General features: G+C 32.1%; 1 protein-coding gene across 2 annotated transcripts in view; it reads right to left on the bottom strand.

Annotated features, from left to right (window-relative positions):
- LOC148600674 (ATP-dependent translocase ABCB1-like) overlaps window positions 1–15,854 on the bottom strand; it is a 77,419-nt gene extending 61,565 nt beyond the window's left edge. The window contains exons 1-3 of one of the 2 annotated variants that reach the window (XM_088554865.1): window positions 15,497–15,854; window positions 4,312–4,351; window positions 1,278–1,404 (exon numbers count right to left, since the gene is read on the bottom strand). In XM_088554865.1, the coding sequence (XP_088410991.1) occupies window positions 1,278–1,404; window positions 4,312–4,351; window positions 15,497–15,600 (271 nt within the window). In that variant the 5' untranslated portion in view covers window positions 15,601–15,854. Of the gene's footprint in view, window positions 1–1,277; window positions 1,405–4,311; window positions 4,352–4,884; window positions 5,400–15,496 lie in introns of those variants that run through there. The other variant, XM_088554864.1, reaches the window with a different exon arrangement.
- Window positions 15,855–16,866: the final 1,012 nt, after the last annotated feature.

Raw genomic sequence — 16,866 nt, 5'->3', positions numbered from 1 at the left:
ACCTTTAACTGGTCTCTAAAACAACAAATATAAATATAAACTTGTACAGTCAAACAGGAATCACACTACACCAGAAATTTAATATAAAAGTATATTGTGTCAGTAGCCATTATACTCTCCATGTGACTAGTAAGAGCTCGCCTTTCAGTCTTTGTCTAGCTCCTTTTTATCTTTTGATCAGGATATATATTTGGTTACTGTTTTTAAGTAAACAAATAACAAAAACATCAAAATTTCTCCTTCAGTTTTTTCATAATTTATATAATCAAAACTTGTCAAGATTCTGTAATGAGAATAAAAACACTGTAGTTCATTATAAAGCTGTTGTTTAATAAACAAATAAAATACAGACATAATAATAAATAGAAAGGGAGGCCTAGATTTTCTGTATAATGGCCTTCATCTATAGCGAATAGCAATAATGGACAAGAGGAGAAACAGTTAACCCGAACGAAAGAAAATCAAATGACCTTCAGTAGATAAAAATTAAAGATCCTGAACTTTGTGCAGAAGATGTGACGTTATGTTTGTTAAGTGATTAATGCCTTCAATATTTTGTTTCTTTGTAAGTTTCAGGCTGGGTTGAGAATATTTTGTTCATTTGTGGCTTTTAGGTTGGGTTGAGAATATTTTGTTCATTTGTGGGTTTTAGGCTGGGTTTGAGAAAATTTTGTTCACTTGTGGGTTCTGGGCTGGGTTGAGAATATTTTGTTCATTTGTGGGTTTTAGGCTGGGTTGATTTGTGGGTTTTGGGCTGGGTTGAGAATATTTTGTTCATTTGCCAGTTTCAGGCTGGGTTGAGAATATTTTGTTCATTTGTAAGTTTTGGGCTGGGTTGAGAATATTTTGTTCATTTGTGGGTTTTGGGCTGGGTTGAGAATATTTTGTTCATTTGCAAGTTTCAGGCTGGGTTGAGAATATCTTGTTCATTTGTGGGTTTTGGGCTGGGTTGATTTGTGAGTTTTGGGCTGGGTTGAGAATATTTTGTTCATTTGTAAGTTTCAGGCTGGGTTGAGAATATTTTGTTCATTTGTGGGTTTTGGGCTGGGTTGAGAATATTTTGTTCATTTGCAAGTTTCAGGCTGGGTTGAGAATATTTTGTTCATTTGTGGGTTTTGGGCTGGGTTGAGAATATTGATTTTTTTTATGTTGTTTCATTAGCAGTTTCGCAACATATGTGTTTCACTACAAGTAAATTTATGCCCTTTATTCAATTTTTTAACTGAAAGTGAAAACAAAAGTCTGAAAATAACATGGTGAATATTTCCTATACCAACCTGCAACGAAGGTGTCTGTCATCTGTCCCATGACAATAGATAAAACAGGCCATCCCGCTCCATGGACCAGTGAGAATACTGATCCCAGGAATATAAAAAACTTGTCCAATCCTGTGGAATATCTGAACTACAAAAAAAGAAAAAAAACACATGAAAAATATGTAAGGCTAACTATATTACACTGCCTCATTTTTGTAATCATAACTGTGTTCAGATTCACATTAGAGGTAACCCCAATTACATTGAAACACTTCACATATAAAACTTTTGTGAGATAGAAAAAAATCATTTTTAAAAATATAGATCTGTGAAACTGCTAATAATCAGCTGAGTGGAACAATTAATGCAAGCTGTACTGTTTCATACCAGAGAGGAATGAGCTATTCTCATTAGTGAAAACATGTGTGTTAAAATTTCAAGATTATCACTTTAGATTCTTCAATGAAATAGATGCTGATGTTGATAAATTGACTTCCTTGAGAAACCGACTCCCTTGGGAAGTGATATTGCCTTCAAAAAAGATAATACCCTCACAGGCAGCCTGAGGCATTATCAAGATTTCATTTGGACACCTAATTATAACAATGCTCTCTACATAAGAAACTGCAGTATAAACACATCATGATAAATCTTATACCATAATGAAGAACACAGGTAAACTATACTGCCCCACCTCCTGGCTCAGGGACAAAAGAAAGACAATTGAAGCCATACCAGCTAATAATGGTGACTTAAATCAGCCCAAGGTCAATATCTGAATAAAAATTATCAAATAAAATTTACTGTTAGGTCTTATGTATGTGCATAATATTTCTTAGGCATTAACCATGTTCATACTGATGGAGATAGGGACTAGAATTTAAAAAAAAAAAACATCTATGAAATGTTGATAAAACTTTAAAGGTTGTAGAAACCCTGTACTGATATGAACTAAGTGTGACCTAACAGATACCACTGACTTGAAAGTGCAAAACTGATAAAGAATGTGATTCATATATTAACTGGACCATAATGATATCTAATTCTAATTTTAGAAATTACACCATCTTAATAAGTCATAACAATCCCTAAATTGAATTTATCTGGGTCAGACTTGGTATATGAGTAATTCTTTATTCATACTTGGTCCTGTCCCATTTCTTGACATGTCACAAACTAGATACAACTAAATATTTTTAGTACAGTTTAGATTTTTTTTAGTGTTTGACACTACAATTTAAAATACAGGAAGTAACAAACTATTTTTAAGGTCAAGCCTTTCATATCACAAATGCATCCTTTCTCAACATTGATTGTTGGTTTTTGATTAACTGCAATGGTTAAAGAGATAAAAATTACATAGTGAGCATAGAAATTCATTGAACAAGGGAGATAACTCATTAATTTAGTGCAAAATTGGTTGCTTAAATGTTAGGGAACTTTAAAAAAAATATTTTATGAGCCATCCATCGTTGCTCTAAAAAATCTGTTTACTTTTCAACATACATATATGATATAAACATTACATTGGAGCAAAATTATTCAGTCAGATAAAATTTACCCTGTGTCAACCATATCATAGGAACTACCTGATTTTTAAATGGACAGTCTCTTCAGGGTCAATCTGTTTTTTTTTTATTAAAGTAAACCTCTAAGATAGCAAATAAAATCTGCATGATGATGTAATTATATCTACCTGGCTTGAAAGTAATATTTACAAGCTGTTTACCCTACTGCAAGTGTCCCTATTTGTTTTGAAAATACCCACAAAATTCCTTTAAGGAGGTAATTATTTTCTATGTGGGGATCCAAGTGCTGGATATGGTGTTTCTGTTAAAACTCTCAGACTTCTTCTGTTTTTAAAATTCCGAAAAATAATACCAACTTCTAATTCTGTGTTCTGTATTGTTAATCCAGATTTTCCAATTTTTAAAAATGAATATTTTCCCAATTGAAATAGGATTGGGTAATATGACAAGAAGTATAATCATATTGTATTTCTTCTGGAAAATTGCAAAAGGTCTGTTAAATAAGTTGTGACAGCTTTCAAACACTACAGGAGTATCTAGCTGTAAATTCAATACCAGGGAACTTCTATACTTCAATGAAAAGTTTGGTAAAGTTGCTGGCAAATTGAACATGAAGGAGGTGATAATTGCCACCTATATTGCCTATATTTTAAAGCACTGTGAAGTGAAAACTCTAGTTAAAATCCACTGGCAAAAGACATCTGTTTAATGTAGCTGAATCTTTTTTTTACTTCCTTTTTTTTTTGTTGTTACAGTCCCTGAACCAATCCATGCAACTATTTGATGGATCCATGACTGCTGACTGATTGATCAATAACCTATGACTGGTGACCGATCTGATCACAGATTTCTTATATGAAATGACGGATGATCGGTTCACGTAAATTTAAGAATTTTCATTGGAAAGAATCCAAAATACTACCATATGAAATTACCTTAAATTTAAGATTTTAAATCCACAAATTGTATTTTGTTAAAAATAAAACATGTGTGAAATAAAAGTAATCAACTGACATTTGAATTTATTGCATTATGTAGATATGTGTAAAAATTGACAAACTAAACAATGGAATGTGTAAAATATATTGAAACTGGTCTGTGATCAATGATTGGTCGCAATTTTAGTTGCACAGATCGGTTCAGGTACTGTAAAAGCACATAATTTTGTATTTTTAGAAGCAAACCATCAAAATATTTGTATACAAGGCAATTTTCAGTTAACATCTGCAATAATAAACACACATCTTTATTTTCTTGACTTTGCATTGGTTGCTTTGTCAACTTCTCAGACAGATAGATAATTACACTCAACAGAAAAGGAAAGGGTTTTTAACTCATGAAAGTTAAGTACTGCAAAATATCAATTAACTTTATTTAATTTCAACATTATATCAAACTCACCAATGCTTATTTATTATGATATTGAAATTTAATAACTTGAGTGAATATTTTGTGATTTTCAGCTTTCACTCATTATTATTCATATAACTCTTACATAATTATAATATCTCTCTGGTATAACTTACCAGCTGACCAAGTGAAGCTGGAGGGGGGCCATCAGGTTTCCTGAAAATATATCCATAGCATATTGTATTGTTGATATTAAAAATATAAGAAAATTCATTTTTTATAATCAGACCAAAATTTAAACTTCTTTCATGCTTGTGTTTTGCTGAAAAGTTCAAACAGTTCATCAACAATTGGGCAATGCAAATGCCTGAAATAATAGATGGATAAAAGGTTGAATAAACTTCCTCAATTTACACTTCAGACCTCAGTACAAAATACAGAGGTTTATATATAGAGATTGTCCTTCAGTAATGGGTGATTTTAATTATTTCTCCACTCAAAATGGTAAAATTCAGATTTTCAACACAATCAAATGCATTAGAATATTTATATCTTGATTTCTTCACAAAGAGTATTGAATTAGTTTAAATCAAGACAGAGAGATAATCAGGTGTTCCCATGAAACCAGCAGAAAACATGGTAAATGTAAAATGGTGGGAAATCTTTTCCTGAAATTTAATTGCCACCCACAGGTTAAAAAGTCTTGTGCATTTCAAATCTCTGGCTTAGAATGGGAGAATTATAATTACCCATCTTTTTTCTCTGAAGATTCATTTCCAGCATCCAGTTTTGAACTTGTATCATTTTTATCTGATTTTTTATCAGTATTTACTACTTTGTTTAAATGAACTCCATTTTCTGGATTGGTTTTCTTCACACTTTGTAACTGAACTCCGTTTTCCATAATTCTACTCCAAAAGCAATATCACTAATGATACAGATTGATAATGTCACAAGTATTCCACTTCTGTGGAAAGGATGTCACTGAATGAAGTAATATTTTGTGTATTCCAAAGTTCTTTGTTACCAAATAAAGCAAGTATATAACACTGAACATGAATAGAATAAATGCATAGAACAATCTATGATTGCAGCAGACTTGTATAAAAAAAACATAAATCTCAAAGCCTCTATATTAATCCTGGTTAAGATTCCAAAACTTTCACTCCTTATTTGGTTATTTCTATCCAGTGTTATAACCTCTACTATATGTAATGGTAGGAGTTTTCAGAAGGTATTATTGACAAACTGATATCATAGACTAAATATGGTCAAGTATTTACAGATAAGGGAACTAAACGCTTGAGATATTTTGTGACGGTGAATATTGATCTGGGTACACACAGAGGAATAAGTAAGACTGTAAATATCTTTATTTAATAAATGAAATTATCTGAAATGGGGGCTAACTCTTACTTCTGATGTTCCATTTACATATCAAATTCATCCTTGAAAACAATCTTAGTCAAATCAGTATTAATTTTGTATGATATTCAGTAATATGCTTCATGGTATGCAGCTAAATGCATCCTCAGAGGTTGAACCCTTAATAGATGGGCAAATATGCATAGACATGAAACTAAAGCTTAATTGTGATTAAATATATGACACATGATCATATTTTGACCAGAATCATCAGGAAGCAGTCAAATAACTTAAATATTTGCATTTAGACTTTTAAAAGATAACATGAACGGTCAAACAAACAAAGTGTTTTCTACAGAATTTTTCCTGTATGTGTTGGGTATGATAAGAATAATTTCAAAAGCCTAGAAAAAAACAATTCATAATGCTATATCATTTGATAGAACAACTTTTGAAGTGAAGTCCAAAAATGGGAAATTGCCCCATCTTTGTATGAATTTAGAAACACATTAATTTGTTGCTCAAAAATCAAAACCCAAAATATATTAAAAAAAACAAAAGGAACCTTACACTAATAGAAATATATGTAGACTATTCAACAAAGTTTCAAGCAAATTGCTGGAAGCATTTTCAGGTATATGCACAACTATGGGAAATCCACACCTTTTTTATGAATTAAGTCCCATAACTCAAAGATCAAAAATCAGAAGTTTAAAAAAAAGGGAACAGGAGCTCTCATTAACCAAAAGAAAGAATTCACCAAAGTTTCATAAAAATAAGTGCAACTTACAATGAGTTATAGTCTGAAAAGTGCTAAATTCACCCCTTTTTTACAAATTAAGTCCTATAATTTAAAAATTGTAAAATCACAAATTTTCAATAATTGAAAGGAAGCTGTCATCAATATAAATATAAATTAATATAAATAATTCACCACAGATTTATAGAAATTGCTGGATAGGTTTTTGAGCTGTTTTCTGGGTTAAACGACCTCAAATATTTCTCCAAAAGGACCTTTAAGATAATGACTACCATCATTTATTCAGATGCTTCCTACAGGATTTCTACTATATAAGAGTTTGGCTTTAATGCACCATAAATTTCTGTTATATAGATTTGTTCTTTCTTCAGGTAAGCTTTTGGATGCAGGAAGTGCATATACTACAATGTAGTTTTTTTTTGTTTTTTTTTTAAGAATTGGTACTTTAGCCAATTTTAATAAATTTTGGCAGAAAATTTAGGCTACGAAAGTATCTGATGAGCTTTCAACTGAAAGATTATAAAGGGACCTAACACGTAATATGCAGAAAAATATAATAGATTCTACAACTTTTGATAGTATTTGCAGTCAAAACCATTGACAAAGCAGTTTTTAGATTTTTCTCTAATGCAAGATGTAGGACTCCACACTTTGATTTTTTTTAATTTAAAAAGGCAAAGCGAAAGGCGTACAAAGGACATTGAAATTCTAAAATTAGATAAATACAATTGTTAAAAACCAGCCAATATACGCACAAAATATATTAGGACTGAATTTATTTAGGTTGAGGATTAAATCCTCTATATGAGCCTTTGGAATGGCAATAGATGAATCAAATACAATATGGCCACTATACAAATTAGTAAACTGCCATTAATTCTGCCAGGTGATTTTTTTTCCAATTCATTGGCTTATTTACACACAATGTGAACGTGCTTTATTTTGTTCCTTTCTGCCAGGTGATTTTTTTTCCAATTCCATGGCTTGTTTACACACAATGTGAATGTACATAATTTAGATACATCTCTTTGAATTGACACATGATAAACATAGTGGCCCCTGTTTGGCACCTTATTTATGAATGGTTTCACCCACAAAATCAATGCCTGCATTCTTTTGAAAATGGCACTTCATACTACAATTTCACAGAAATCCTGTCCAGATACAAAGAATAATCAAGGGAATCAAGAAACTTCTGTAGTGATGAGTTCAATCTTGTACACCATAATCCTGTTTTAGAAGACTAATTGTAAATCTAAGAAGTCTAGCGTAATACAAAAAGTTTGCAAAAAGATAATGCTTGTTTCTGACCCTTTTTCTGAAATTTTCATCCAATTCCCTTGCAGATTACTGAACAATGAAAGGTCTTTTATGATATATTAGATAAAATCAAAGTGGTGAGGCACTGAGTCAAGGAAGACCTCAAAGTAATCAAAAATATTCATGTAACCAACTTGTAAGCTAGATAAACCGATCAAAACTTAGTCCTTTTAAAGAATAACCATTTGTTTTAACGCAGTGTATATTTATACAGTCCGTTTATCAATATATATTTTTGGGCCTTCTTTTGGATTACTGCTTTTGTATTATTGGCTGTACACGTACATTGATTTCTTCAAATTTCCTAACACTTAAAATACTCAGCATTTCTTACAAAATATGAATTCCACTGAGAATCACTGACTATCAACATTCAATGAATTTTCAAAGTAAGATTGGACCCACGCCTTGAAATTTCAGTTTGGAGATGGATGAAGTAGAAATGAATCCTACAGACTGGAGGAAGTTGAACAAAGGCCCAATCTCAAGGAAGAAATGAGCAAAAAACTTTTCTTTGCTTGTGCTCACTTTGATGTAGAATTTTTTTGTAATAAATTAAAACTAAAATTTGTCCTTGTCATTGTTGTCTAGATTAGGCTATGGTATCTACAATAAATGATCACTTTTCTCTACGAATTTTTCAGTTCAAACAAGGATAAAAACTCTTTTTGTAAAAACTACTATGTAGTTTAAAGATCATTAAACTAAAAGCAACTTTGTAGCTCATAGATTTGAGCAATTTAAGATTCCAATTAAGTTGTAAAGTCAATGGTATGTGGTGAATACAGGGAATATGATGTCTTAATCACACATACACTTTTGAGTATAAATCCATCTTTTTTTTTCTCCATAACAAAAAAGTTACAAGTGAACCCATACCTCATGAGTACCACATTTTTATGATGAATAACTATTTTCTGAACGTTTTATACCTGTCTGCCTTCAATAATGTATGTGCATTTCTTTCAAGTTTCAGAATTGTCAACTTTCCTTTCATCTGTGGCAACATCCCTTCAGCACCCGCGTATGGAGTGTTCATATCACAATTCATACATTATGCCAGAGCTTGCCGAAACTATGCAGACTTTTTGTATCGCACTAGAACTCTAACAAATAGACTTCTGGAACAGGGTTATGTTGCTACAAGATTGAAGTCATCATTACAGAAGTTTTATGGTCTTCATCATGAAGTGGTGGATCGTTAAGGTGTATCCATCTGCACCATGAAAACTGATTTATTCAGTGGGTCATAGTTTTCCTTTCCTCGTTTGTCTACCCCGGACTTGACTTTTTTATGAGCAACTCGGCGGGTGTTTCTAGAAAAGCAGAGGACGCTTACCCTACCTGTGCACCTGGTCCATGCTCCCAGTTTTTAGTGGAGTCCGAGTTACTCATTTGCTTTTGTTACTTTGTATGTATGTTTTTCGTTACTTTATGTTCTTTGTTGTGTATGTCTGTTTTCCATGTCTGGTCTTTGTCTCTAGATTGTATTCTTTTGATTACCGCTATAACCTTGGTTCCTTTTATTACTCTTTTTTCTGCATGATTGTTTCACAAATATGTACAAAATTACAATTCAAGTAACTCTCATGTTTTGCAAATATATAAGAGCTGTTTTTTTTTGTAGTTCTTTATTAAGAGATGTTGACATATACATTTAGAGCTGCTCCATGCTACACATACATGTACCAGACTTGACAATCATGAACTTTGTTTCATGCTTAAATAGTGTCCCAGGACAGAAATGGTCTGTTTTACTTTTGCTCTCTTCTCACTTCATCTAGTGAAACTTCTAAGTGATAACAACTGAAAAGAAATCAAGGAAAAAAATCATAACAGTGTCTGATATATGCAAAATGTTACAATGTAAATTCATGAAAATATACATGTATTTAACCATATGATATGGAGAAACCTCCTATTGTTGGGAAATATTGTTACATGTACATATAATTTCGTGTAAATCAGGCAAAATAAAGGTTGTGTAGTTATAACAGTACCAGGTTTTTACTGGTTTTTAAACCACCTGGTCAATATTCCCAAAGTGATCAATACTGCTCGGTTGAAAATTTGCAAACAATATTTCTGTCATTTTTCATAGTTTTTGTCCTACATTAAAAATATTAATAAATGTTATGACTTACATATTACTATTTCTTTAAATTCCATACTGAATAGTGCATGCCAAAATACATGCTGTATCAACAGGAGACTCCTATATCAACTCAAGGGCCACTGGCCAATGGGGTGATATAGGTCGAGGGTTGATACTGCATATCAAACAGATTTTCTTGTCATGTTCATTCATTCTCATATTTTATCTATACAAAATGTACTTCAATTGTGTTCTGTGCAAGGTGTGACATAGGGCATGCAATATAGGTCTATGGGTGTGATTTAGAGAATGCGATATAAGTCCATGGGTATGATATACAGTATACGATATAGGTCTAGGCTTGTAATATAAGGTAGGCAATATATGCCTGTGGATGTGATATATTATATGTTAATAAATATGTAATTTCATATTGGCCCTGTTATAGATCTGAGGTCTGTCATATTGGTCGAGGCGGTCGTATTGGTCCCAATGCATCGCCGAGGGCAGATACGACTGTCCAGGCCAATATGATTGACCAAAACCTATAACAGGGCCAATATGAAATTACATATTTATTGACAATTTTATTAACCAACTCAATTAGATGATTTGTAGAACAATTGTTTTTGTGTTTCACCAAGAAAATGTAGGTTAACTTATTTGCATTTATAAGTCTTAAATATTCTCTTTATATAAAATGGACAATTTTTTTGTGTTCCTGCAGCTTTTAGTCCTTGTGATCAAAATTCATGAAACTCAATTCTAACTCAAAATGGCGGTGTCAAACGACCAGTAGTTATGATGCCGTATTGGTCCTGTTTTCATCCATATCGGCCCCGTATAGATTCCCGTTTGAATTCGTATCGATTGGCCAGTTTTTGCCATATTTTAACATATTTTGGGTAGTTGGTTAATAAAGGGTACTTGAAATGGGTTTAGGGGTGTAAAATAGGGTATGGGTCTATGGGTGTGATTTAGAGAATGCGATACAGGTCCTATACAGTATGTGATATAGGTCGAGGCGTGTGATATATGGTATGCAATATATGTCTGTGGGTGTGATACATAGGGTACTTGAAATGGGTTTAGGGATGTGATATACAGTATGCGATATTGGTCTAGGGGTGTATGATAGAAGTCTAGGGGTGTGATATACAGAAGGCAATAAAGGTCATGGGGTGTTATATAGAATGCAATATAGGTCTAGGGGTGTAATATACAGTATGAAATATGTCTAGGAGTGTGATATATGGTATGTGATACAGGTCTGGGCATGTGAAATAGGATATGTGACATAGGTCTATGAACGTGATATAGGGTATGCTATAAAGGTCTATGGTCGTTTGGATTTTATAAACATGTACATGTACATGTATATGTGTAATGTCATGGCTCATGTGTCCTCTGCTTTGTCTCTGCTTTGAAATCATAATAATTTAACAATTCTGTTTATTTTCTATTTTAAATACTTCATTGTTTGCTACATGTATGTACACGTGTGTTTACCATTTTATATTATTTATGTACATGTAGTAATTAACATATATGTACAGTGCTTGCATTTTATGTACAGAAGTTAAATTCCTGGGATCAAATTAATCACACATGAAATTTTTCAATAAAAGGAAACCCATGCACCCTCCCCTGGATCCGCCACTTTAATCTATACTTACTGCACAAAGAGGTTACATTGCAGCTCCAAAAATCCATCATTAGAAGCTCCCAATATCTTCATTAAAAGCGTCAGATCGAGAGAAATAAATTGACAAATCTCAATTGAGCTTTCCTCCCTGCAAATGTTCAGGTCAATTTGACAAAATAGTCCAGCTCTCTGCGTCAAAATAGTTAATATCATATAATCATTGAAATCTTGCAGTTCTACCCATATTAAATAGCCTTAATATTGTTACATGCCCATGTCGTACATAGTCAACATTACATATTTGACATGGAGTATGATTGGAGGCGGAGCGATATCTTAATGCAAACTTTGCAAGGAGAATAACCCGTGGAGTGTTATTTTGATAGTTATATGTTGAAATGTCTACCTTGGTTACGTAATTTGGTTGCCGACGATGTCTAAGTCATGTTCAGTTTATAAATAGACTGCCTTGACAAAAACCGTAATTTAAATACCTGCAATAATACTGAAGCATCAAAATTGAAGACAATGCAATTACCAAATTGTAATTGGCAAAAACTTGAGAGATGAAGCCTTGTGCTATGGCATTACACACTTTCATATTCAACATAATTATATAAAAACGTGCTTTGTCAGTACATGAAGTATACATACAACATTTATATTTGTAGTCAACTAAAACTTACTATTTACAGTGTTGCGGACAGGTTTACAAAAGGCTAAAAACCACTAATTCCACTTTCCATAGGCTTCTATGCTAATTTCACAATATTCAATGGCTTCTCTGGACTTTACCTTAACTTTAACCTGCAGAGGACTATATATCAGCATGATTCTACATATGTCAGATCACAATCCTCAGAATGGCATGTGGGGTTAGCAGACTTGCAGTGCAGTACTGGTCACCGGAAGTGAAGGGTCTATAAATAGCATGGGAAATCCCAGTGTTTTCACAAGACAGGGGTATATTTAAAAATCATTATGGAGATTAGGCTTCACATCACAAGAAGCAAAATGCACCTATAAAATGTACAGAAATGTTTTTCCTTTCAGAAACTGTTTAAATTTTTTAAATAAGATGAGAACTTTTTTCACAGCACTATGAGGAACAGGGGTAATTTCTGTGTAGGACTATTTTTGCGTACGTTCCAAATGCTCATTGGTTTAATTGGTGGTCTGTAACCTAAACAGTCACTTTTTGTCTTAGAAAAAATAAATAACTATACAGGTATCTTCCTACACACATACTGAATGCATTTGCAAAGTTTCAGTGAAATGTGACAAGCACTTTTTTAAATATTTGATTTTTAAATATAGGGTAACCAAGTTGTACGAGCAAAACAGTGACAATATTCTACCATACTTAAATGCATTAAATATTTGCAAAGAACTTTTTCTGACTTTTCAAATAAAAAATATCAATCACAACTTGTTTTTTAACAATATTAATGAAGAAATAGTTTTAAAAGTAATCATTTTCTGAGAAATTGGTCTATTTTTAAAAATTTATTTCTGACATGCCTCCCCCTTTTTCTTGATCACATGTCAAAAATCCTAAATCTTTAAATTTTCACAAAAGGTGATATATTTGGCTTTAAATTTGTAAATACAGTGTTTTCACATTAAAACATGACCAGTAAAGGGCACCTAAAGCAAAAAAAGTACTCAATAATGGATTTTCCATGTTGCCATAGGGGAATGCTGATATGGCCTTAACCGCAGTAATGAAAGCGAGTTTTTCCTCATTTCTAACCTAATTTTTGCTCAAATCTACACAAAACTTGATTTCAAGTGCTTATTACCACCATATTTAGGTAAATATAGCCCTCAAAGTTTAATATTTGATATTTTTACTAAATTTTCTACACTTTTTACAAGATAGGACATAAAAATCAGCCAAAAAGACCAATTTTCCATAATTTGGACCTATAACTTAACAAAATGCATATTTTGAAGGATTTTTGTAGTATATTCCTCTCATGGCAAAGTTAACAAGATCTTCAAGTAGTTTAAAGCTATTTCAAGAAACTGTTCATTTTGCCATGGCTTCATCTTAAGGCTAAAAACCACTAATTCCACTTTCCATAGGCTTCTATGCTAATTTCACAATATTCAATGGCTTCTCTGGACTTTACCTTAACTTTAACCTGCAGAGGACTATATATCAGAATGATTCTACATATGTCAGCTCACAATCCTCAGAATGGCATGTGGGGTTAGCAGACTTGCAGTGCAGTACTGGTCACTGGAAGTGAAGGGTCTATAAATAGCATGGGAAATTCCAGTGTTTTCACAAGACAGGGGTATATTTAAAAATCATTATGGAGATTAGGCTTCACATCACAAGAAGCAAAATGCACCTATAAAATGTACAGAAATGTTTTTCCTTTCAGAAACTGTTTAAATTTTTTAAATAAGATGAGAACTTTTTTCACAGCACTATGAGGAACAGGGGTAATTTCTGCGTAGGACTATTTTTGCGTACGTTCCAAATGCTCATTGGTTGAATTGGTGGTCTGTAACCAAAAGTGCTTTCGTTTTCGAGTTCAATGGGCCTAGAGGGTATACAGCTATATCATATGTCAATGGAAAGATAAATCAATGTAGTTTTTGAATATTGTACTTATCAAACTGAAAAACGGTAAAGTTTTCTGCTATTTTGCATTAACTAGAGGAGGGATCAATTGACACCAATACACTTTGATAAATAATTCAAGAGAAATCGTTCATTGTAGGTATCAGAAAATAAGTAACATGTAAAGATCACATGTATAGAATTTCATAAATGTAAAAAAGAACTTTTTCTGACAAAAGTTGACTATTTAATCACAGAACAAAATTGCCTCTATAAATGGTTGCATTTTAGTGAATTTTCAATGATTAAGAGATAATAAGACACCGTAGAATATTACAATGTATATCTAAATATTCTTTACTGAATAACAAATGATATAAACACAACTCAACGCACTGTTAAACATACATGTATGCTTCCATGCAAAGTTCAAAGTTCGCAGTTTATGTATTGTCAAATTTATTACCAAATCCAGCCTCATCATGAATCCTGAGTCGCATTTTTTGTTTGAGAATCCCTGATTTATGGTTAAAACTTAAACGTTTTATTTGAAGTCCAAGCATATAAAGACAAATGCAAAAAATATGTATGATTTTGTATATACAAAAATATATCCCAAAACCTTAAATCTTTTCGTCAAAACGTAAGGTAGACTCGATACTTTACATGTGTCTCTGTTCTTAAAACAGCCCAGAAACTAAACAAATTGTCCAGAAACGAATCCTGTTATACAATTTTAGTACTACTAATAGTTTAAATATGTGAACATTTGCAACTTCAAACTCATTTTACAAAGTCTATATTGCAGATAAACACATCGAGAGTGTTGTGTTTATTTTATTTGTTATTCAGCAAAGAATATTTAGATATACATTGTAATATTCTACCGTGTCATATTATTAATTATTGAATGCACTAAAATGCAACCAAATTTAGGGGCATTTTATTCTGTGATTAATTAGTCAACTTTTGTTAGAAAAAGTTCATTATAACATTTATGAAATTATATACATATGATCTTTACAAGTTACTTGTCTTCCAATACCTACAATAAACGATTTCACTTAAATTACTTATCAAAGTGTATTGGGGTCGATTGATCTTTGACCCCTCCTCTAATTAATGCAAAATAGCAGAAAACTTTATCACTTTTCAGTTAGAAAAGAAACTATCCAAAAACTTCATTGATTTATCTTTCCATTGACAGATATAGCCATACACCCTCCAGGCCAATTAAAGTTCGAAAAATCTTTAGCCGTCCGCAGCACTATTACTGTCTACACATCAGAAATTTGCAGACAATGGTGGGAGACGATAGGCCAGGGGAGCGAAGCGAAAATTTCAATAGTGCAAATCATTGTAACTTGAACCAGAGATTTTTTAAAAAAGGGTTGGGGTCTGGGATAAAGTGGATTTCAATTTTATATTACATATAACAATTTTTCGATTTTACATGTAAGAACCAAAATTTCCAACAAAAAGAGGTTCCGACCCCTGTTGAACACCCTTTAGGATCAATCAACACGGGGAAGTGTACCAATATTAGCAGTGATCATTAGTGACCCAATTGTACAACAACATAATGAAATAATTAAGCTTACTTTTTTGTGTTTTCTTCTTTGTCTCCTTTGATTTTTCGCTCTGAATAAGAATCATTTTGGACACTGTCAGAAAGCAGGGGTTGTCTTTCATCGTTAGAAGCCATTACAAGTATTAAAGTTAGTTAACAGCATGCAGTTCGTGAAAACACAATAATTAAGAATGTACTACTCTTCTGCAGAAGGTTAAGCCAACAGTGCTTATGTTTATGACTATAAACGGAAATCCATCAGCAAGCTCTGCTGTGGATCATTGATCCTGAATTATAAATTTCATATATTTATATTTCATTAACTTAGATTATTTTAATCATTGCATAAGATATGTTGTCCTTTGCACTTAAACGTCATATAGAAATACAACATGAAGAGAGATACAGATTTTGTTTGTTTTACCTTATACATACATTCACTCATCTATATTTAGACATTACACATATCAGGTACATATTTTTTTCTTGTTTATCGATAATTCACTATAAGAACTTTAACTAGTAATATTTACACAGACTGGCCAGAATTGAGGATAAATTATGTCAATTCTACAACAATATATATGAACATTTATAATCGATAGTCCTTGCTAAAATTAAGCTTTCTAGTTCCAATAGCAAAACAAATAAAACAAACAAAAAAGTTTAAACTACATAAAACAAGAATACAAACAAAAACAGGCACCTCACCCAATTTAAGCACAAAAAACGTATATATTTCAAGACCTCCACCACCGGCATTAAATGTAACTATTCCGCGATATTATCATGATGCATCAATAATATTTTTGGACTGTCAACGTTACAAGACAAAAAAAATTAATAGAAAAGTCTGGTTATATAACAATTTAGATGGAGAAAAGTTTAATGACCTAATGACCTAATGGATTGGCACTTATTGTTAAATGACCTTGAGATTGATGAAATGTGTAAACTATTTACAGGCACTTTTCTTTCAATAATTAAAGAATGCGTGCGATCAAAAAAAGTAAATATAAGAGGTAAAGATAAACCTTGGTTTAATAGTGAAATATAAAGGCTATACGTGTTGTGATAGAATCCGGAAAAAAGTTCAAAAATATAAGAGACCCGGTGATAAAGAAAAATATAAGAAACAAAGAAATAAGGTTAATAACTTGAGAAGAACAGCAACAGAAAAAAATATGAAGAAAATCTAGATAACTTTATTCTCGAAAATACGTCTTATCCAAATTTAAAGTTTATTGGAATTTTATGCAGATGCTTTTAAAATCTGAAAAAGGTTCTTACGATATTCTCCCGTTACCAAATGTCTCAGATATTCAGTCACTGGTGAGTACGGGTGTACGAAGACGATGAAAGGTGCATCGTCTTAATTGAATACTTGTGTTCTATATATCA

The sequence above is a fragment of the Perna viridis genome, chromosome 12 (assembly GCF_037379345.1).
Source record: "Perna viridis isolate PV_CMFRI_1.1 ecotype Kerala chromosome 12, ASM3737934v1, whole genome shotgun sequence".
NCBI classification, from domain to species: Eukaryota; Metazoa; Mollusca; class Bivalvia; order Mytilida; family Mytilidae; genus Perna; species Perna viridis.
The sequence above is the reverse complement of the archived record's forward strand: the minus strand, read 5'-3'. Positions and strand labels throughout refer to the sequence as shown.